Below are 24,273 nucleotides of genomic sequence, written 5' to 3'. Positions count from 1 at the left end.
ATATAATATTACATGTAACATAAACATATTATATTAAATTTTTTATACAATTGTATTAATTTAGTTTAATATATTCTGGATTCGATTATATGATAATTTTAAAATAAGGTTCATTAGTTAAGATGAACTGAGAATGAACAATAATATGCTTATTTCAGCATTTACTAATTAATTGACATAATTAGTTAACATTAATAATTAGTTAATGCACTGTGAACTACCATGAACAAAAAATAAACAAATCTATTTTTTTATTATGTAACTAGATTACTAGTTTATTACTATTATAGAGTAATAAATGTATTGTTCATTGTTCAGTCATGTTAGGTAACACATGAACTAATGTTAACAAATGATACCTTATAGAAAAACGTCACAGATTATATCTTTTTACATTATATAAATAAGTAATGTATTATGAATCATTTGCAGGAAGATGCAGTTCAGCCTTATTCAAAGTTTCATGTAAGTTAAACCTTCAGTAACTCAAAACAAAATCAAGGCATTCTTCTTATACCAAACGGGATAGAATTATTAAAATGCTATTTTCTATGCAGCAAAAGGCAGTTTAGTCTTGTTTAATGTTTTATGCAAGTTAGTAAGGATTAGATCGGACAAATCTGTTGCAATGTTATGGGCCAGCTTACAGAGGACCTCCCAAGAGTTTTGAAGAAGCTTGAAGAACCAAGGTCTTGATGCTGTCTCTCCTGTGAGAGGGCAACGGGTTAGAGAGCTCTGATTAATGAGGGGCCTGAGGGAGGACAGTCATGCAAGAAAGAGAGAGAGAGAGAGAGTTATGAGCAAACGTAGACTCTGCGAGCCGAAGTGACTGTCGATGGAATGAATTGTGATGAACTGCCAGGCCGTCGTGTGATCCTTGGGTGTGTTGCAGCAGCAGCAGCAGCGCGAGTCGTGAGGTGTGCTCTTCCTCACGGCATCTCTCCTCCTCTCCCTCCTCCTCACTGCAGATAACTAGAGAGTGATCAAGAGGAGGGGTGAGACTTTTGGAAAAGGAGAGACTGCAGTACTGCAGAAGCTGGGCGTTGGCTGTGAATTTGAGGAGAGGGAGTAATGCTAGATGGTGAACAAATGAGGCCCAGTGGAACCACTGAATGTAAAAGAGGAGATAAAACGGATTAAATTCGAGAGAGAGAGAGAGAGAGAGAGAGAGAGAGAAGAGGTTGTATTAACACTTCAGTACTGCTGTGAAAAGACTGCAACTGACAACTCTAAGTCAACAGTTAATGAGCATTTAATTGCTTATTGATGATTTTCAGTGACCTCTTTCACCTCTGTGGGATCCATTAACCATTTGCATACAGTGCAATACGAGACAGATGCATGTAATAAATGAAACACAAGTAAAATATATTAAAAAGTAAAGCAATGGCAAAATTACTGCATTCACAAGTAATTAAAATTAGGATGGCATGGAGAAAAAAATACATGAAAAATATTATTGAAAAAAGTTATTAATCGGAAAAAAATGTATATAAAAGGGAATGTAACCGAATGGACTTTACACAGAAGGTAGGTAAAATATATATTCACACACGTTTATTGACACACGTGAGGAAATGAAGACTGGACTTGAGACGTGTGAGTATCTAAACAGCAGAAGGTTTCACCAGGGTTTCTTTGCCTTTCAGGAACGATTTGAGGAGCACAGTCTGCACAGGAGATCGCCGGAGATACACGGAGCACTGGAAGAATCACCAGAGATACTCGGGGACTGGGAGAGACACAGGAGACACTTGGAGAACTAGGTGGAACACAGGAAGTAAGTCAGAGTAAGAGCTATTGCAGAGCAAAGTCAGAAAGTCCACTTGGTAAGTACGAGACCGGATAAACATCGGACAAACGGCTCTTATACCTTGACTGACTGGGTGACAGGTGCTCTGGACATTCCTTGTGTCCATATCCTTCCCAACATGTTTGACATGTCTGTTTCAGTGTAGGTCCTGATGGTGTGGGTGATGGTGACGGTGAAACTGATGGATGGAGCGCCTTAGTGAGTCCAGGAGTTCCTGAAACGGATGTGGTTGGGTGGTGGGTGAGAGCCTGGCCGCTCCGTCACAGGGAACTTTACAGAAAGAAACACGTTTATTATTTCAAACTGCATGAGCAAAAATTAACATATAATAAAATTATGAGAAAATGCTTGAATAAAGCTTTTATGAAACATTCGTTACAATGAGGAATTGTCTCAGATGAACCGGAATGATGACCGGAAATATTCATTTTTTTATTTATTGAAAATTATTGATTGATTCTTTATGTATTGAACATTGCATGAATAAACACAAACTAGCATGCCACTGGAGAATAATACTTTAACAAATACTATACATATATAAATTAATAAATAGTTTATACTCATCCATATTTAAAAAGGAGGTCTAAGGCTTAATTATTATTACTGTTTTTGTTATTTATCTAGAAATTAAGACTATATTGATTTTAGTTTTGTTTTTGTTTTGCATAACATATAAATATATACATGATCGGGGAAATCATAGACATATCTCTAACAAGAAACAAAAAAACATAGACACGTGGATTTGCATACACTGTATGCAAAAACACAATATTAAGGTTAAATGATATATTTTAAGATTTCAGGATGCATTCAAAATGTACTTTATGCTGTTTATAGGTCTGAGGGATTAAATTAGTTCAATTTAACAAGCAAAAGTGGAAGACACAAAAAAGACAAACTGTGAATGAATGCATATTACGCTAAAGAAATTTAAGTTTGTTTGATAACAATAAAAAACATGAAGAATTATATAGAGAATTAGATTATATTGTTTTACCACTCAACGCGAAGATATTGCATCATCAAAGAATGTAGGCGGAGTCAAATCTCAAGGAGCAGATCTCCCAATGGAAATGTGATTTTGTTCAAGCTCTGCAATAGTTTTTCTATGTGGCATGAAATTCTAAAGGTTTCCGCAACACTGCTGCGATTTTACCAGCACAGGGGTTTGGTAAGGAAACAGGAAGCTTTGTGTATCTCGATTACTAATAGCTGCGTTTAGAGTTTTAAATATTTAATGAGAGGAATCTGCAGAGACCAGACTGGATTCCTGCATTCATCATACCGCAGGAGCTGCTTGGGGGACATTCGCAAAGGGCTTTTCATCAAGGACTTGGGCAGATCTCTTGAGGTTCAGCAAATGCACCATGACTAACAGAAGCACGCACAGTTCTTCACAGCACAGCATTCAGAGGAGGAGCACAAAGCTCGTCTCCCCAGAGAGGATAGAGAAGTGCTCTATGGCCTATGATACTGCCGTGTCTTTGATCTCGAAGCAACGCAGAGTGAATTAAACAGCAGGCAAAGTATGTGGGATGAAAGCAAAAAAAGTTTTCACATTTGAAAAAGCTCCTCCTATTTATATCCTTGTGTTTCAGAACTCTAACGCGTTTCTTTGGTGATGCAATGTAAAGGCTGGTCAAAGCAGACAAGAGTCTGAGAGCACATTGAAAATCTAGGATTCAAAAAAAGTAATCACAAAGCTTTATGATTTTTACTAAATAAATGTGACATTGTTCATGTGAACGCTTTCGTACAGACTGTTAGATGCTCTTCCATTGAAACTTATGATGTTCTTCTGATAACTCGTCTGACTGATAACTTGCCTTCATAATTCAACATTATTATTATTATTATTTTGACTCAGATAAACGCTATGAAGAAAATATTTTCTTTATTTTATTATTATTATTATTATTATTATTATTATTATTATTATTAGCTTAGCACTGGAGAATAACTAAGTAATATAAACATGTTTTTTTATTTTGTTTTACAACTTTTTTTATCAGAATCATAAATAATAATATTATATTTATTTAATAATAAAAATTATAAATATGATTGAAAAACCTCAATTAATGCAAAATATCATGCTGTTGCTGTTATTATAATATTATTACTATGTCTCAGATGAATTCCATGATGTCAGAAAATATATAAAAAAATATTACTGAGGGCTGTAACAAAAACCAACAACAATTAGCAAAATCGTAATAAATGATTAAGGGTGATTAATATAAATATATATTAAATACAAATATTTTTATGCAATCAGAAATTAAAATAAGGTATTTTGTTATTATTGTTATCATTGCTCTCACTGAAAAACCTAAATAATGGATTTACACAGGGATTTCTTCAAAAAAAAAGAAGAAGAAGAAGAAAAATTGAGGCTGTACCTCCATACTGAGCATCATAGAAAGGCGATGGAACAACATAACAACACTTAATAATCAGTTCATCAATCACTTTTTGAATTCTCTTTTGAATCATTTGAATAACTGAACTCTTTTACTTTGTCTCCCTTTCAGTTTCTCGCATGTTCTCCACTAAGCAATATTGCTCCCTCTGCCCATTCTTACCCAGCATGCATTTTCCCAAGGTCACCTCAAATCGTCTCATAGCCCACGGACAGCTCTATAGCCATGGCTCTTATGAGAAATATGCAGCTTTGTATTGAGAAACAATTTTGGAGATGAAGCCGGTGTGTTCTCCACTTATGCAGCTGTCTCAGCAGAATTTTTCAAGTCTGCAAGTCAGCACTATAGTGCCCCTGTGTTCTCGCTGCCCAACAGAGGGCAGCATTATCTGAAGCTGAATGTAACAGAGCACCACCAAAACAAAACCTCACACACACAAACACACGCTCAGATGAACACACAGGAAGCAAAGCAGCTCTGCAGTGCAGAAAAGAGGTTGCACCATTATCAATTACACCTTCATCTCACATCGGATATCAGCTAGTGGGCCTGCGGACGCAGCACATTTCCCCCCCATCCCAGACCGGGCCGGTCCAGAGCCGACAGCAGCAGAAACCCTAGCTGGGCATCAAATCACAGGGTCCCTATGCAGGGGATTCACTACACTATACAAAATAATGCAAAACGTAACACTTTACAATAATAACATTTTGATATATCAGTGCTGTCAACTAATTTTTTTTCACAATAATACACTTATATTGTAAAAACTAGCCATTTAACATCACAGTAATGAAAGATATATATTTGAATTTAAGAGGTTTTTAAAAACACAACTTTTAATTTAAGTGAATTTAAATCAGTCCTTCCACAAGTGCCGGTAAACGATTAGTCATAATTAATCGCACCCAAATTTAACATTTTTGTGTACTTAAAAATGTAAGTGCATATTTTTATTATGTATAAAAAAAGACACACAGAGTGTATATTTAGAAAACAAGTCCTTGCACACAGAGTGCAAACTTTTTGTATGTGTTTTTATGTTTTTTTATTCCTATTTGTCAACTTTTTCTATCAAAATTCCTGCTATTGATGCAAAAATGCAGATCCTAATGCATCGAACCCAATCGGAATTTAATTTAAAAAAATTTATAACAGGCAAATGCTCGTTGTGCAAAGACCTATAGGCTATCGTTGACAGACTGCAGCAGGTTTCACTTCTCTCTGAATCTGATTCACATCCAATTTCATCATCCAAAGTCTTTACCGTGATTTACTTGTAACTAATTTAGGATGTGTATATAATGCATATTTTAAGCATATAAAGCATTTTAATATATTCCCTATATATATATATATATATATATATATATATATATATATATATATATATATATATATATATATATATATATATATATATATATATATATATATATATATATATATATATATATATATATATATATATATATATATATATATATATATATATATAAGGCTATTTTATGAAGTAGCCTAATAAAATGTCATAACCACAACTTTTATTTGCATTTGCAACTATATCAATAGTTGCCAAGTTGATCTGTGGTTCATTTTTGCAGCGTGACTCACATCACATTAAATCACATCATGCTTCTCTGATTCTATTTGTTGTTTAAGCAGCATGTTACTGTGGGCCGGCCGGGGTTTCTGGGTGCGACTCAGGGCTGCAGTGAGACGGGCTGCCTGCCCCTCGCTGCCATAAAACTAATCACATCCATATATCTCCTTCACCCCGCGAGGTAAGACAGCATTGCATTACAGCTTTTGATTAAATATCAGATACTGCGCCTGCAGGAAGGAGACAGAGAATGTAAATATACAGTACCTGTCCAGCAGTGTCATCACCCTATAGAAAATTCAGTGTCTTCCCCCTCAGCTGTATCTGCAGTGATCTAATTCACACATATACCCCTCCCACTCAGGAAATACTGCAAAATGATCTTTTGTGCACGGATATGAGCGTGTTTTGAATTCTGACAGCATTTTTATGCATAAAAGCTTGGGAAGTCGAAGAAGAGAGTCCAAGCGCATTTCAGAAACTCCTGGCATGTTGAGCTTGCCTGTGTAAACATTCATTATCTAATTGGCTCTGGCTAAGAAAAAAACAAATTACTGAGATGAAAGTGGGGGAAATAGTCTGTTCTGTTAAGTGCAGTTAGAAGCTGCTGGCAGGCAGGGAGTATATAGAAAAACCTAAAAATATACAGAAGTACAGAAGATGTACCATTTAGTCACTGATATGTATGCTACCTTAACATGTACCTTTAGCATCAGTTAAGAAGAAATAAGTCCCTTTTTGAAAGGGTGATGTCCCAGTGACAGATTTTGCAGTATTTTGTCCCGAGGCCAGCTCTTTAAGAATTTCAAGGCAGGTCAGCACAGCAGAGTTAAGCACAGGATGGTAGAGCACAGCACAATATAATACATACAGAAAGTGCAACACAGCTCAATACAATCAAGGACATCATAAAAGTGCATAGCACATGGGGTGAACAATAAATGCAGTGCAATAGTATACAGTGGTCACAAAACGTTTTTGGACATGTTAGACATGTAAAATGCCTTAAATATTATATAATATTACAGTTATAGCCAGTTTAATTACTTGCATATAAATTTCTTTAAACAACATTCTGATTCAGATCTTTTCGTTCTATTCACCAAAAGAGTCGATACTTGTTCACAGTCTTTAAATCTGAAATGAACCAAACCGAGCTGAATAATGACACATTGCTTTCCGTACAGCTCCTTTATATTAATTGATTATTTTGGCAATATTAAAACTGTTATTTTCCTGTTTATTTCCCGTGAGTCCGCTGTGAAACTATCTCTACTGTAGACCTATCAAAAACATTAACTATGTCAGCAGAATTTAATATTTATATTGCAATGTAAAATATTTGTTTTCAGGTGTATGCTGTGGATTGATTATTTTATTAGATAACTTAATAAGATAACAATTATCTTAGACCAAAGTCCAAGATCGCAGTCTTTATGAATATGTTAAGTATGGGTCACCCAGCATTTAACTACTAACATCGTAAAATGATGTAATATTCATTTGCTGTAAGGAATCGATTGTTTTATGTTTTATTGCATAGATGCTTGTCTGCTTTATATGTATTTGAATCTGCTTATAGTCTGTGGTCACATATAGTCTTATAGTCACAGGACCTCCAGCTGTTTAAAACAAAAGAATGAAAGATTTATGATCCCTATACCTTCTTGTTTTATTATGTCTTCCTTTGTGATTTCTTAAAGAGTCAAACAAATTAATTATATTGTTTAATCAATAGGTCATCCATTTTCTTAGTGTAATGAATTATTAATCTTATTAGCTGTACAGGCGGTTTGTATGTAAGAGGTCACAGTTGGTGCCGGCTGACAGCGAGTCGAGTTTTTAGACCTGTGTTCGTCTATGTGACAAATGTATTGAACTTGATCCTGGCAGAGACAGCAGCTTTGACAAGCAGGTCAAGCACCTGCTATCTGTGAACCTTCTCCAGTTGCACTATTTCATGGGTTATTCGATGCAAAATAAATAAAAACATGGCCTCGTATTACAGTTACAGTGAATAAGAGGCCTACACCGAAACATCAGAAATGAACATGTTCAGCTCTTTTTCAGCATTCGGAACAGTTGCGGTTCGAATCTTGATCCCTGGGTGTAAACTTACTTTTTTGGCATTTATTCCAGATGCAGCTTTTGTCTCCATTGCAATGTAAATGTATAATAATAAAATTCATGTAATATAAAACGCTATACTCTACTCTGTTAAAAGGTTGGTTATTCTTTTTGAAGGAAAGCAATAGTTCATTCAGCTATGACGAATTCATTGAAAGACATTTAATGTTAGAAAATGTTATTTTAGGGTTTCTAAGTTGCTTATTAGCATGCAATTTATTATCAATAATTAAGCACATATTAATACATTATTCTACATGACCTTATACATTCCTAATCCTACCCAATGACTTAACAACTACCTTACTAACTATTAATAAGAACCAAATTAGAACTTTTTTGAGGGAAAAGTCATAGTTAAACAAAAAAAACCTATTTAACCAGCAACTGTTTTCAGCACACATCAGAGCAAATCATGTGACACTGAAGACATAACAAAACATTAAAATAAAAATAATTAAAAAAAATGTTGGTTCGCATTTTAATACGATTTTAAATATTACTATTTTGTTGAACATAAATGCAGCCTCGAAGAGACTTCTTTCAAGAAAGAAAAAAAGAAAAACACAACTCGAGAATGGTATTACATATATAAAAAAACTACAACAAATCCATAGCAGGAAAGCTGAAATTAAGTTGATTTGAGAATAGTAATAACATTATGCTGAATTTGCAAGAGAGAGAGGCATAGGAAAAGACTTAAAGGCAAAACTGCAAAGCAAATGATGCAACAAATCCATCTTTCAGATCTATATTTATAGTACAGAGAACTAAGAACTAGTTCTGCATAATAAAATGCCCCAAAGAATTGGCTCACAGTCCAAGTAGGAATAACTACACAACACACACAGCAACGGGGCCCAAAGCAGCATGTGTGACAGAATGTGATTATAAGCCTAGACGTCTCAGAGACGTTTTTATGTCGCGGGCTTTCTCCCTCCCATTTATCAATGCTTTATTGCTATCATTTGTTTTAGTCCGCTGGATAAAGTCATTTCATCAAAAAGTAAAGCAAGCCTCCCCGCAGTCCTATGACACGATGACTGATTAGTGTATAAAACTGCTGTCATATGGAGACAAGCATTTAGAGAGGTGCAATCAAAAACAACTTAGTTACAGCATCATTTAGACAGTCGCGTATATCAGGGATAAGACAGCGAGAGTCCATACAAGCGCATTCGTGTGCGTGCATCCTGGTCCTTTTCTGCTGAAAGTCATCTTTTGTTGGCTAATCTAATCTATGAAGGGTAAGCGGTCTCCTTTCGTGTCCCCTGAGAGGGACAATTTGTCGACACGGACATCAGTGATGCGATGACACCCCTCGAACGCTCTCACCTGATGAAGGACTCAAGTTTGGATTGGTTGGTTAGGTCACGTGACCGAGGGGTCCACCCACAGACCAAGCTAACTTTGAGACACAAATAAAACGCTAAACTTCTTCTGATCTGCAGATGCAATAGAAACATGCCCGATTTTCTAGGAAAATATTAATTGGGGTACAGGCGTATATTGCATTAGCAGTAGCTGAAGTATGATCAGCAGAAAGAGAGGAAGGGAAGAAGGAAAAGGCATGAGGAAGCTGCTGATGCATTGCAGATAAACTGCGTATACTGGGCAACCCCTCCCTTTTCTATCCATATGCACCCCCCCATGCACACACACACACACACACACACCCTCCCTCTCTCTATATGACATCATCACATCCTCCAACCTGATGATGCCCGTGAGGGAGATGTGACTCAGCCTACAGACTAATGCATTTGCACCCACTATCTGAGATCTGGCAACCCTGAAATACAGCCATAGCCTAAACTCTACTCCTCTGCCTTGGTATTTGCTTTAAAATATAATTTGTGCCGTTCATCCATTGTAGGCGTGGGGTCAGGGAGTGCATCTGATAGCTGTGAGGAAAAATGCAACCAGTCGTTCGTGCTCCTGGGGATGAGTTAAATGAACACACAGTTTCTGGTGTCGTCATTTTAGTTTAATAAAAAGCCCTCTCCTGGGAAGTTTGAGCAAGCATTCAGATATAACAAATGCGTTTGGGTTGTGACACCCAAGTGCAAGAGAGATGTGAGTGAGTGAGAGAGAGAAAACTGAGCTGATGATCCAGGATTCGGTGATAATAACGGCTGTCAGAGTCTTGCCACCTTTGCCTGCTCTTTTTAAAGGTATAGTTCACCTATTAATGAAAATCCTGTCTTTGTTTGTTGACCTTTATGTCGTTCCAAAAGCTGTATACTATTTTTTTACTTGATACTCTTCAAAGAAGCCTGAAAAAATGCACTGGTTCTACAAAATTGAACCACAAAAATGTAACACAAAAGGAGAATCTTTTTTTTTTATCCTCCATACACAAATGGCATTGACCACACTCAACAAGTACATTTCAGTCTTATGAAGCCATATGATGTTTTATGTAAGGAACAGACTGAAATGTAACTCCTTATATTTGTAATTATTTGGATGTTATATTAATCTGACACAAGAGTTTCTGTTATGCTGAGTTTACCAAAAATTTAAATTCTTTCATGGCTCACACTAATCACCTCATGCTGTTCCAAAGCAGTACATCCATTCATCTTCGGAACACAAATTATATATATATATATATATATATATATATATATATATATATATATATATATATATATATATATATATATATATATATATATATATATATTTTTTTTTTTTTTTTTTTTATTTATTTATTTTCTGACCCTTCATAGACATCATCTATTAGAACAACTTTAAATGAGATTTTTCAGGTTATATATCTCAGCTAAATATTGTCCTGTCCTAATGAACCATACATCAGTGGTAAGCTTATTTATTCAGACTGACTTGGAAAAGAAGAATCATTATTTTTGTTTTCTTCAAGCACAAGAATTTTCATGGCTTCGTGAACTTAAAGATAACCCACTGATGTTACATTGACTGTTTTACTGATACTCTTGCTGCCTTTCCTGGCAAGCTCTTGGATTTTATCAAAAAATATTTTAATCCGTGCTCCAAAGATGAACAAAAATCTTATGGGTTTGGAACAAAATGAAAGTGAGTGATTAATGACAGAATTTTCATTTTTTGGGTGAACTGTCCCTTTAAATGAAATTTGATTAGAGAGAGCAGGACATGGGCAGCAAAACCTGTAAAATGTGGCATTACACAAATTAATCATATGACTTCAGAACACAAATATAATGTATAATTCCTCAGAAATGCTAGGGGGTACGTGGAAAATTTTAGAGAAAAATAATTTAAAAAAAGAAAGTTAATATTTTAGACAATATTAGGTCTGTATGCAAAAAAAATATATCTTTTAAATTTTAGAATGAGACCCTTACGTATGATCATATTTGGGGCTCCTTGGCATTTCAAAAATATTTTTGTATGCTTTTTTTAAGACTTGGCAGCTATTTTCGTGTTCCACAGAAAAAGAAAAAAAAAACATTACTCCAGTCTTCAGAGTCACACGATCCTTCAGAAATCATTTTAATATGAACATCAATATGAAAATGTGGAATGAACATCATTTGTAAGCTTGTAAATATCTTTGCTGTCACTTTGTGAGTCATTCAATGCATCCTTTAATGCTGCATAAAATTGTAAATTAATTTGTAATTACTGACTTAAACCTTTAAGTAATGTAGTGTTTATTATGCTATTATCTGCCTCATGGATTTACAGCATTTTACTCACCACCCTTATAACATCTACTGCTGTTTCGCTCTTGCCTTGTATATGCAAATATAAAGTTAAAGCACTTTTTTATTTCACCAGCCCTCAAGTGCTCCGACTGCATGATTACATACACATGATGTTAAAGCTGTGTCTAACGAGGATTGTATTTTGTCCATGACACAGATCGTTAAGGCTCTCCGCTCATATGATGCTGCTCTCTGCTTCCACATCGATATGCTGACTCCCAACGTCTTGCTTCTGCTAACCACCTCAGGGGGCTGATGAGAATACGGCCATAAATCAAAGCTAAAAAGACACCAGCAGGGGTCTCTCTATCGCTTACACGCACTTTCAGTGCCAGCGCACACGCATTAACCCTTCCTCTCGCTCTCGTGAATAAAATATGCCAGGCAGAAAAACACACCGAGAGGGCAAGGAATGGAAAACGTTCAGTTGAGTCCTTGAATGAGTCACGAATTACGCAGACCAATGTATTTCACAAAAGCTTTCAGATATAAAGCGCTTCTCACGTTGTCTGCAGATTACTGCTGAGTCATCCGGTCTCGCCAGGGGAAGGAACCGAGCAGAAGAATCCCTTCAGGGCTGATTTAACAACAGTATCCCCAAGAGATTTAAATCAGCATTGCTATTCTGCATTTGCACCAGAGTTTAGGTTTGCAACTCATTTTTTGGGGCGTGGGTTTTGCACCGAACATATTCCCACGACAAGGTCCCATCTGATCCCTTTCGTTAACGTGACTGTTCACCTCCCTCCACTAATGCACCGCATACCTCCCTCAAGCGTTGTTTATTAATAAATCACTCTCTCTCTGCGCACGTGCCTCATCGCTGTCATACTGATTTGGAGCTCAGCTGCCCGTAATGTAGTCACATTATAGCTGGATCTCCAATAATGCATCACAGTAGGCTGGTACTGTATAAGGGCGTGCTCTGCAGCATTACTGGTGGCCTGCATTGAATTTTAAACCGCACTGCTCTGCATGGCCACAAAAGCACCTTGAGCGACAGACGCCCTGCTCCTCAGGGATGATTTGCACATTTTGAAGGGATGGTCTTTACTTGGGGCCGGAACGTAGAGACATAAGGTCAATGAGTTCAGGAGCTCTTCTGCCGCTGCTCTGAATGATTGCTCACAGGCTAAATCCGGCAACGCATTAATGCTCGGACGCAAACCCAATGACAAAGCAAATAGAATAAGGCCGGTAATTAATTGGAAATATCTCATTTTAGTCCTCTCAGAGGGACAAATTCATCGTCCTCTCGTGGTTCAATAGGATTGGAGTGGAACATTTCGATGAATCATTTAGAATTTTTGGTGATATGATTAAACTCCGTGCTGAGCAATCGGAAATGTGGGAAATTAGCGGTTGCTAATGCTAGATGTCTGTGTAAGGTCAAAATGACTTTGGCTGCACAGTTACAAATGGTTGAATTATCTACAGCAGCTGCAGCTCTGGATCAATCACCATCTCAACACTTTTACTTACGAGCATCTTATAAATGTACACTCAGATAGAAAACAATAATACCAAAACTTTCAAATGTTTTTGAAAAGCAATGTGGATTCTTTAATTTTTTTTTTTCATTTTGAGCCTGTTTACAGCTGTACTTAATTTGCTCAGGTTTCATTAGAAAAAGAGAGATTATATAAGTAGATTTGTCGTGCCTTTAAGATGATCATATACTGTATATTCAAAGCCTGGCCGTGTGAAGCAAATAAAGGTAATAGTACTTTCTATGCATAGAATGTGTTGTTTTTTTAATTTATTTATTTTTTAAAAGTTAGAACTGCACAGCAAATAATGTTGTGCAGAAACAAGAGCAGTGCTACAGAATTCCTTTAAAGAAGCATACAATAAAATAATATAATGTAAATAAAATATACATTATGACTATATTATTTGAATAATTTAAAACATTAAGATATCATTTTGGCAATATATAATTATAATTGCATGATGTTGTATTTGAAATATATTTAAATGAATATAACACTTTAAAAAGATGCTATGATCAAATAAATAACTTAAAATGTTTTAACTGATTTTTGCTTTTTTATTTTGATGTTTGATTTACTGATTTATTTTAATTTATTTATTTTGTTAACTTACTATATTATTTACCAACTTGCTCGTTTTTAGCAAAACCTTCAAGAACTGCATGCCACCTCAACATTTTAAACTGAATAAAGACATTTATTTTATTCCACAGATAGTACGGTTCCGCAGATTCCTATGTTTTTACGGTGCATGGAACACCGGAAAACAAACTCCTGCTCGGTTATTTCTTGTAAGAAATTGTTATCATTTTAAGTATCACTTCATTTCAAATATTCAGCAATGTCACGTTTTGAAATAGAAGGATCAGGACACTACAGTGCAGCTGAATGCCCTTGACTGTGTCAGATACGGCCGCTATCCTTGGTGCTGACTGTAGACGCTCAGTCAGTGATTGGGCTGCGTGCTCAGACTCTGTCCAGAGTACCAATGATGTCACGTCGACCGTAACTGTAGCCCATACCCACAATGCAATTCTATCCAAACCAACATATCTATTAATATACGCAGTAAGAAACTGCATTTTAACGTTTCGCATGTAGCGCGAATAATGGAGCTTTATGGCTTCGTATTGGTTTGTCAAAAGCGTACATGTTTATTTTTTGACTCATTTTAAAACGCGAGTAGATCTGCTGATCGTGAATAACCTGCATTAAACACCACAAATGCGTCACACGCTTTAGTGTTCAGTCCAAAAAGACTTTAAAAGTTAAGTTTTAGAACATAAATCGTTTCTGGAAGTTATTTTTATAGTAAACCGCACACTGGATTAGCCTCCCGAGCACTAGTTAAGCGTGACCAGGAAGCCGAAACACTGATAAAGATAAGTGTAGCAAACAGGACCCTCCCACATCGTCGGATCAATGGTCCAGTCAAAACAAGCCTGAGCTTTTTCGCAACAGCGCCTGGAGTATATAAAGGCAGGTAGAGCGGCTATCCAGCGCTGAGAGAGCCACACACCCTGCACCTATACACTACTTTACCTCACTCTTCTGTTCATCTGCACGTTCACACCCCGTCCGTCCGGATGAGTTATCCGATAGACGCTATAGGAAGCCCCTACCGGAGGGTGATGGACACCAGGACGAGCTACTCGAGCCCCTCCAGCGGGTTCCGCTCCCAGACCTGGTCGCGGGCAAGCCCCAGCTCTTCTTCCTACAAGAGGACCTTCAACGTCCCGGTGGCGCGAGCTTACGGCTCGACAGTTCTGAGCTCCACCGACAGCCTCGATTACACCCAGACCTCCATCCTCAACGGAGACTACAAGCGCTCCAACGAGAAGGAGCAACTCCAGGGACTCAACGACCGCTTTGCCGGCTACATCGACAAGGTGCACTTTCTGGAGCAGCAGAACAAGCAGATCGAGGCGGAGATCCAGGCACTGCGGCAGAAGCAGGTGTCGCAGTCTCAGCTGGGCGAACTTTATGACCAAGAGCTGCAGGAGTTGCGCTCCATGCTGGAGCAGATCCATCACGAGAAGGCGCAGATCCATCTGGACACCGAGCACATCGACGAAGACATCCAGCGCCTCAGGGACCGCTTCGACGAGGAAGCGCGCATCAGGGAAGAGACGGAGGCGATAGTGCGTGCCCTGAAGAAGGACATGGGTGACTCAGCGCTCGTCAAAGCCGAGCTAGAGAAGAAAGTGCAGTCCCTGCAGGACGAGATCGCTTTCATCCGCAACAACCACCAAGAGGAGATCAGCGATCTGCTGGCGCAGGTGCAAGCGTCGCAGATCACCGTGGAGAAGAGGGACTACCAGAAGGCGGATATCACCGAAGCGCTGCGGGAGATTCGCACGCAGCTGGAGGGCCACTCGACGCAAAACCTCCAGCAGGTGGAAGACTGGTTCATGTGCCGCTACTCCAAACTCACGGAGGCCGCCGAGCAAAATAAAAGCGCCATCAAATCCGCACGGGACGAGATCGCAGACTATCGCCGCCAGTTACAGTCCAAAACCATCGAGTTGGAGTCTGTCCGAGGAACCAAAGAGTCTCTGGAGAGGCAGCTGAACGACATAGAGGACCGACACAACAATGACCTTGGCAGCCTTCAGGTACATAAACAATAAGTATAGGCTACCCTTTTAACAAGTGAGTTTTTTTATGCAAGACTGATCGTGCATTGTAAAAAGTGCTTTAAAGTTGAAAGATAGTAATATGTGTACAGTTTTGATAAAATAGTGTTGCTCAGTTGCTACAGATAACTCGCTACTCTGAATATTGCGGTGATCAATTATTGCAGCCTTGCTGCGGTTGTACTGTAGTGCATCGTAAATCAATACGGCTTTTCGAATGTGCTGCTGCTATCACCGATAATGAAATCAAGTCACAGTGAAGTCTGCATGGCTGTGTAATGCTTTTTCCTCTGAGCTTACTTTGAAAAGCAGAGAAACTGACTGGTCATCCACAAGAGGATTTGCATATGATGCTTCATTACATCATAGGTGCAGTGGAATGGTGTTAGAAAGGGTTAAGGAGAGGCAGACACCCACAATGCAGTCTCTCCCCGCTCTTTGCTGAGTCAGAGCAGAGGCAGGGTTCGCTCATTGGCTGTGTCCCGAAATCACCTCATACACATATACTGAATGCACCTAGTGGTTGCCCTTGAAGCCATACAGTGATACTGTGATTTGTAATTTAATTGGTGATGATTAGAATCATATAAACAAAAAGTACATTGAAGCATGCTAGGAACATATTTATATAAAGAAATGATTATCTTGAGAATACAACAGTTTCTTTCTGCCTTTAGCAACGGATTTATTTGACTAAACTTTCACAATATTGTGTCTGATGCACTAGGAAACCATCCACCAGCTGGAGAATGAACTAAAGAGCACGAAATGGGAGATGGCACGGCATCTTCGTGAATACCAAGACCTCCTGAATGTCAAAATGGCTCTAGATATAGAGATTGCTGCATACAGGTAAGATTGGGAAATATTTTGCATATGTATGTTGTAAATACCTTTGTTTATTAGTTTACATTATCATTTATTATTAAAAATAAGCAAATGTATTGTTATTATTAGATTTCATATTTTGATAAATATATGATATTTTATTATTATTGAAATATTATATGCCATATTTATTTACAATTACCATTTGACACATTATTAATGAAATATTTATTAATGCAAATATGAGGATAGGAAAATATATTATTTTTATGCAACAAAAACCACTTAATCTGTATTTTGGCAAATTATGTAGCCATACATATTTTTATAGAAATGTCTTCACATTCAATTTAAAAAAGCCTAAATTGCAATTTTATGCCTTTTTGCTTTATGTAGAAAACTTCTTGAAGGAGAGGAGAGCCACTTTAGCACTTTCCCATATCGCCAGTCCGTCTCCAAAGGCCCCAAGGTCAAAAGTGAGCCTCCAAAGCTTAAAGTGCAACACAAGTTTGTAGAAGAGATCATCGAGGAGACCAGGGTGGAGGATGAGAAGTCTGAGATGGATGAGGCTTTGGCTGAGATGGCAGAAGAGTTGTCCGCAGACAAGGGAGAAGAAGAAGGAGAAGAAGAGGGAGAGGAGGAGGAGGGTAAGGATGAAGAAGGTGGTGAGGAGGAAGGTGAGAAAGAAGAGGAAGGTGAAGGTGAAGAGGAAGGAGAAGGAGAAGGTGAAGGAGAAGGAGAAGCAGAAGAGGAGGTGGTTGCCTCTAGCCAAGCCAAAGTAGCCTCTGGAGCACCTGCTGAGGATGAAGAGGAGGGAGAGAAAGAGGAAGGTGAAGAAGAAGCAGAAGAAGAAGAAGCTGGAAAGGGTGATGAAGAGGAAGAGAAGGGAGAGGAGGAAGAGGAGGGAGAGGAGGAAAAGAAAGAGGACGATGCAGAGGAGGAAGCAGAGGAAACTAATGTACCCGAGGCAAAGGCCTCTGCTGAGAGTGAGAAAGCAGAGGAGAAACAGACTAGCGGAGGAGAAGAAGAAGCAGAGGAAGAGAGTGATGAGAAAGATGAGGCAGATGCAGGTAGCGACAAAGGATCACCTGGTGAAAAAGAACCAGAAGCAAAGGAGCAGCCGAAGAAAGTAGAAGCAGAAGTATCAAAGGAAGACAAGAAAGTGAAAGAGGAGAAGGAGGAGCCCAAATCTGAGAAGGAGAAAACAGCTGTGACAGAAACGAAGACAGAGACACCTAAACCAGAATCTCCAAAGAGCGAAAGCCCGAAGAAGGAGACACCTAAGACAGAGGCTCCAAAAAAGGAAGCCCCCAAGACCGAGAGTCCTAAAAAAGAAGAACCTAAAGCAGAACCACCCAAGAAAGAGGCCCCAAAGTCAGAGGCACCAAAAGCAGAAACTAAAGAAGATTCCCCAAAGCCAGCAGATGAGAAAGCCGCTAAAAAGAGTGAACCAGAAAAAGAGCCAGAAGACAAAAAGAAAGATGCGACCGTGAACGGAGACATGGGCAAGAAAGACGAGAAGAAAGAGTCTGATAAGAAGGAGGTAATCTCTAACGGAGTGGACGAGAGCCCAACCAAAGATGAAACAAGCCAGAGGGTGGTGATCACCAAGACGGTGGAGACCATTACCACAGGGGAAGGTGGAGTCAAGCAAGTCACAAAAACTGTTACCGTCACCGAGAAAGGAGAGGAGGTGGAGGAAACCGTCCAAGAGAAGGTGGTCTCCAAAACGGTGGAGAAGCAGGTAGTGAAAGCCACCGAAGCAGATTAGACCCTAGCGTCCAGCTATAACCGACGGAAGAGGAACCTGGGAGGAAGCATATCAAGCAATCAACACAAAACTAACATAACGAAGAAATCATAAAGCTCAACAGATGTATTACATTAACCACACTGAAACAAAAACAAGCATAGAGAGAAGCCATAAGACGCGGCAAGCTAAAAAATGCATGTTGAGTGATAGCTTTAAATGGGTTCTGCTGCATATGCGGTCCGGGACGCCGGGGACTCACTTTCACTTTCGTTCAAATTGCAATACCTGGGGAAGGGGGGCGGTCACTTGAATGTGGCATCTGCATGCCAGCTCAGGGGGGAGTGCGCTCCTCGTTTTTTTGAGATAGAAAAATAACCACCCTATGTATGACAGTAATACAAATGACGCGCAGAAAGGCGGGGAATGACATTTACTTTGAATTAGAGCAACGAGGGATGTAGAGACATGCGTTCTGACAAAAGTAGCCTTATAAATGTTATCGCGAGGACACCAACTGAGCCAAAAATGTAAAAAAAGGACGAAGACGATGGTGAAAATAGCCCATGGTCATATACACTCAGTACATAAAGCAACTAAGAAACTCTTAGCCTTAAACATGCTTTTTACAGTTGTCAGTTATGTTTACCTGAAGAGTGCGTTTGAAAATAAACCCGTCAATGCGCACATGCATTCTTGTATGCATAGGATTGACTTGAATTCAACTACTTACCGTTAATGAGGTGCTACCGTTTGCAGTCCCATGTCTTTGTTCATCTGAATGAATTTCTCAGCAGCATTTGCTCAATAAACACCATATTAAAATACACTATTTACTTCGTCTTGTCTTGTCTTTTTCCTCAGGTTTTTGGATTGCTTGTTATTCGTGAGAGTGGTTTATACATTTGCATACTTGATGAAAATATATTATAGTTAAAATATAAGCACTGTTAAGTGATTTCCAGAGTGTTTGGGTTTATGCTGCAAACAGTCATCAAGTTCAAAAGTGAAGAAGATGAAGGAATTCTAAATATCCTTAACTAAAATCTAAGTGCTATATATATGCCTAATTTTTTAGTTAGTGCAAAATACATTTTAAAAGTGCTATCAGTTTACTTGGAAGAAGACAAAATCCATCTTAAAAGACACTCCCTTTAACTGTTGGGCAGGTCAGGTGACTAAAAAGTGACAGTATCGATGACTCTTCATGAGAGAATAATGACATTTTAGTTCTTTGCAACTAAAAGATCTGCCTAAAATGATTCACATTGACATATACATTATTTTTATTGAATGTTTTGTTGGCTTTGAAACATCTCAACATGACAGTAATTGCCCATAAACTAGCAGCTGTATGTGAAGATTTAAATGAACATGCTGCTGCATTGCAGGTCGAGAATGCACCATCAGAGATATACAACACTGCAACATTCATAATGGATTGTTCAAGGCATCGGTGATGTTAATTGATCATCCATAATTGAAAAAATAAAATTGGACTGCATTAATTAAAGTGTTTTTGTATTTTCTGTTTATTAAAAAAATATTTTCTGAATTATTTATATATTCAGCCCATGGCAGTTCTCTAAAACTGCCACAGACGACTCACGTTTTGAGAACTATATTCTCAGTACTGCAGCAGTTTGTATAATCTTGTACTGTATCTAATGTACTACTAACACATTCAGAAAAGTGTAAATATTCCCATATGACACATATATGTACTCTTTTTTTTATTCTTATAATAAAATAATTTTTATGACAATTTTATCTCCTGATATATGCTTGTATACATATGTGCTTTCAAAAATATTGTTTTATATGGTTCTATACAAATAAAGGTTTACTTAATTTATAAGTACAAAAACAAGATCACACAACGAGTGAATCTCTTAATAAATGTCTCAACTTTTTATTAGAAATTAGACATAGAAATTTCAATTTTTAGAGTTTTCCCAATTTTTTTCCATCTTTTTTTTTTTATTAAATCCACAACCTTTTTTATAACTCTTAAATATGTTACAGATTCATACCTTTCATATTAAAGTTTCAGATTTGCTTAATATATCTCAAGGCATTTCTTAAACTAAGCAGATATTACAGAACTTCTGAGTAGGGAAACTATTAAATATGATTACACCCACAAATAATGTCAAGAAAAAAGTCAGAAAATCTTTTTGATCATCAGGAAGCATGTTTTTATTGCATGGCAGCAAAGATTCACTTTTTACAATCTATTGCAAGATATTGATGTTTCATTCAAAAATATAATCTACTTCACAAGCATACATTCTCTCATATATGTAGATCATCTCAGTAACATCAGACAATCATTATGTTTTAAAAGCTGATAAAGTTGACTGTGATTTCAAATGCTCTGAGCACCATCGATCAAGGCATATTGATAGGTACAGACTGAAGGAGAACTAGAGAAGCAGGTCAGGCTACTAGTATTTGTGCTTTTATAGATCCAACTCATTACTTCTTCCCCTTGGGTTTCTCTGCCTCCTCCTTTCCCTTTTCCTGCTTCACACTTTCCTTTTTCTCACTCTTGCTTTTCTCACCTTCGCCTTTATCCTTAGGCTTTTCTGGCTCTGTCTTTTCCTTAGCTTTGGGTTTCTCTGGCTCTTCCTTGCCTTTAACTTTTGATTCTGGTTCAGGTGCAGGTTCGGTTTTCTCCTTGGCTTTCTCTTTGGCTTTCTCTTTGGCTGGTTCAGGTTTGACTTCCTCTTTGGGTTTTTCAGCCTTAGGCTCAACTTTTTCCTTCTCTGTTTCCTTCTCTCCCTTGTCTTTTTCTATTTTAGTGTCTTCCTTGTCTGCCTCTGTATCCTCTTTGGCCTTCTCAGCACTTGTATCAGCTTTCTCCTCACTTTTCTCTGTCTCAGTATCCTGCTCTGCAGCCACTTCCTCCTCACCTTTCTCTCCCTCTCCCTCTTCCTCCTCTCCCTCTGCCCCACCTTCCTCTTTTTCATCTCCTTCCTCTTCTTCTACTTTAACATCTTCCTTTTCTTCAGTCTCCTCTTCCTTATCTCCTTTCTCCTCTTCTTCTGCAGCAGCCTCCTCCTCCTCTGCTGCAGCTCCCTCTTCCTCTGCTCCGGCTTCCTCTTCCTCTGCTCCGGCTTCCTCTTCCTCTTCCTGTTCAGCACCTGTGTAAAAACGTAATTAGTAAAACACTTCTTGACAGTATTTAAAATGTCTAATTACGCTAACAGTATCTGTACCTTCCTCTTCCTCCTTTGTTTCCTCTTCTTCCTCCTTCTCTTCTGCTTCCTCTTCCTTTACTTCCTCCTCTTCCTCTTTCTCTTCCTCCTCCTCCTCCTCCTCTTCTTCTTCTTCCTTGGTGGGACTGGCAGCAGCTTCTTGAGCTTGACTGGATATGATGGCCTCATCAGCTGAGAGGGATGCACTAACTAGGCGAGATCCAAGCAGGTAGGGGGCACCAGAACTCAGGGTGGACAGTGAGAACATGGGTCGGGAGTAAACAGGACCAACAGAGTAAGCCCCAACCAATCCCCCTACACCCACATTGAAGCGAGACTCCTCCCCCTCAAGCAACTTCCTGCAAAAACAGAAAAAAATAATGTGGCCAATCAGAAGCAATGACATGAATCTAAAAATCTGACTTTATATTAGTCGTTCAACCTGTAAGCAGCTATCTCAATATCAAGTGCCATCTTGACATTCAGAAGATCCTGGTACTCTTTAAGGTATCTCGCCATTTCGCCCTTAGTAGCTCGAAGCTCATCCTCAAGGTCACTGATTGTATCCTGCAGGGAAGGATGGATGTCAAAATAATGGTTTGCGAACTTAAATTACTAAAATCGTGCCTGCTAGAACTAACCTGCATGGCTGCAATCTCTGCACTCTGCTTGTCCTCCACCTCCCTGAGCTGCTTCTCCAGGGACTCATTCAGCCCCTTGCAGGCATCGATCTCAAGGACGCATGCCTGAAGTTGGCGGCGATACTCTCCGGCTTCATCCTTGGAGTTCCTCACTGCGTCAGTGTGATGCACCACGCTCTCCGTCAGGTGGCCCATCTTCCCACGGAACCATTCTTCTGCTGACTGGATGTTCTTGGCTGCAAGCTTCTCGTACTGGGCTCTGATGTCACGCAGGGCACTGGACAGATCAGGCTTAGCGGTTTCCGCCTCAATGGCAATCTGGGCTCCATATTGAATCTGGGCCTGCATCTCTGAGATCTCACCCTCGTGGACCTTTTTCAGGAACGCTAGCTCATTTAGCAACGTATCAACCTTCTTCTCCAGCTCCACCTGAGCCAGTGCGCCGTCGTCGGCCTCCTTGCGGGCCTCTAGAAGCCTGCCTTCGGTGTCCTCGCGGGCGACCACCTCTTCTTCGTAGCTGGCCTGCAGGTTCTGTAAGGCATTTTCCATACTCTCACGGTGGCTCAGAGCAGCCTGTCTCTCCATGCGGGCCTCCTCGACGGCGGCTCTCAGAGTACGGATCTCTTGCTCGTACAGGCCCCTCAAGCGGGAAGGCTCCACATGCCTCTGCCTGAGCAGGAGCAGCTCAGCCTCCAGGGCACGGTTCTGCTGCTCTAGTTCATGGACACGCTCGATGTAACCGGCGAAGCGGTCGTTGAGCTCTTGCAGCTGGGCCTTCTCCTGAGTTCGGACTGCCCGGAATTCTGAGCTTACCTGGGCGGCGTGGCTGATGTCCATGTCCACAGACCGGGCAGGGCTGCTCAGCAGCAGTCCCGGAGGTCCTCCCGGGGGAGGCATAATGGAGGCGGCTTGAGGAGAGAGAAGGGGGATGGACGGAGAAAGTGGTGCGAGAACGACCACGCTGAGAAACCCGGGGGCTGCTCTCCACATACCAGCGCTTGTACGAGGACGAGAAGTAGGGGTCAAACCCAACAGCACTCATGGCTCCAAGGACAAGCTGCTCTGTGCCTCAGTACCACAGTCAGCTCGATCAGCCCTCAAACACTGATCTGCTGCTCCTACCGCAGTCAGTGCAGCTTATATAGCCAGTAAGAAGCTCTGACGCAAGTGATTTTCTAAACTCTGACAATGCAGTATCAATAGCAGAGAGAGAGAGAGAGAGAGAGAGAGAGAGAGAGAGAGAGAAAGCAAGGCTACATGCAGTTATATGTGCAAGGAGTATAATACAATTTTGCTAAGAAATTATGAGATTTTTGCTCTAAAAGTATCATAAATCAAAATGCTAAATTTATACATATAAGTATATGCACTGGGACTTCCACCAAGGTCATTACTTGCATAAGAAGCTAAAACTAAGCAAAGCGTGCTTTGCATTGTGACTCGATTTAATATTTAATTTAAGTATGAACTTAATTATGGTATGTAAATAGATAAAATACATATACATACCACACACAGTTTCCACTGCAGATACAGAGAGGCAAGCTGGAGGAGGAAAGGAGAGAGGAGGGGGTGGAAAAGAAGTGAGGAATGGTTACAGCTCTATTTTCAGTGTTTTACCTGAGGAAACACACCATCGCCTCTGCTGGATATGAGAGGTAGTGCATATGAAATGATACACATTAACAAAGAAGTGAAGTTTTCTTTATATTTCTAAATAGTGCTTAAGTAGAGTTAACAACACTTTGATAACTAGCAATAATGAACTTCACAATAAGCTAAATTATTTTTTTTAATAAGACCATGCTATGTTTTTGTTGTGAGCAGACAAGCTTAAATGTTGCATAAACATATATTAATTTCTTTAATTAAATTGATATATACGTAATACTTTGCGACATTCAAAAGTTTATTATAGCTAGCTAATAAAAGATTAACAGGATACTTAAATCTTAAAAGCCTGGAAACTCTTACTATGCCATACATTATGAGACCTCTACATAAGCTACAGTGTTAACTGATGGCCTCTGAGGTCTAAGG

At 39.0% G+C, this 24,273-nt stretch overlaps 2 protein-coding genes and 1 long non-coding RNA gene across 3 annotated transcripts; 1 reads left to right on the top strand and 2 right to left on the bottom strand.

The window, feature by feature from the left end:
• Window positions 1-64: 64 nt before the first annotated feature.
• On the bottom strand, window positions 65-14,859 carry LOC122326582. Its single transcript, XR_006247494.1, has 3 exons — window positions 14,721-14,859; window positions 1,874-2,083; window positions 65-1,762 (listed from the first exon to the last, which is right to left on the bottom strand). It is a non-coding gene; the product is annotated as an uncharacterized LOC122326582 (long non-coding RNA).
• On the top strand, window positions 14,663-19,224 carry nefma (neurofilament medium chain a). Its single transcript, XM_043221559.1, has 3 exons — window positions 14,663-15,793; window positions 16,542-16,666; window positions 17,039-19,224. The coding sequence occupies exons 1-3, from the start codon at window positions 14,765-14,767 to the stop codon at window positions 18,411-18,413; spliced, it is 2,529 nt and encodes an 842-aa protein (XP_043077494.1). The 5' UTR covers window positions 14,663-14,764; the 3' UTR covers window positions 18,414-19,224.
• A 1,342-nt stretch (window positions 19,225-20,566) lies between these two features.
• On the bottom strand, window positions 20,567-23,835 carry nefla (neurofilament light chain a). Its single transcript, XM_043222093.1, is given in 6 exon segments — window positions 20,567-21,538; window positions 21,614-21,951; window positions 22,035-22,159; window positions 22,234-23,100; window positions 23,102-23,415; window positions 23,743-23,835. Coding segments are annotated over 5 exon segments (2,172 nt in total). The 5' UTR covers window positions 23,276-23,415; window positions 23,743-23,835; the 3' UTR covers window positions 20,567-20,870.
• Between the last annotated feature and the right edge of the window lie 438 nt (window positions 23,836-24,273).

The sequence above is a fragment of the Puntigrus tetrazona genome, chromosome 21 (assembly GCF_018831695.1).
Source record: "Puntigrus tetrazona isolate hp1 chromosome 21, ASM1883169v1, whole genome shotgun sequence".
Lineage (NCBI taxonomy): Eukaryota > Metazoa > Chordata > Actinopteri > Cypriniformes > Cyprinidae > Puntigrus > Puntigrus tetrazona.
This window is presented reverse-complemented; position numbering and strand designations above follow the sequence as displayed.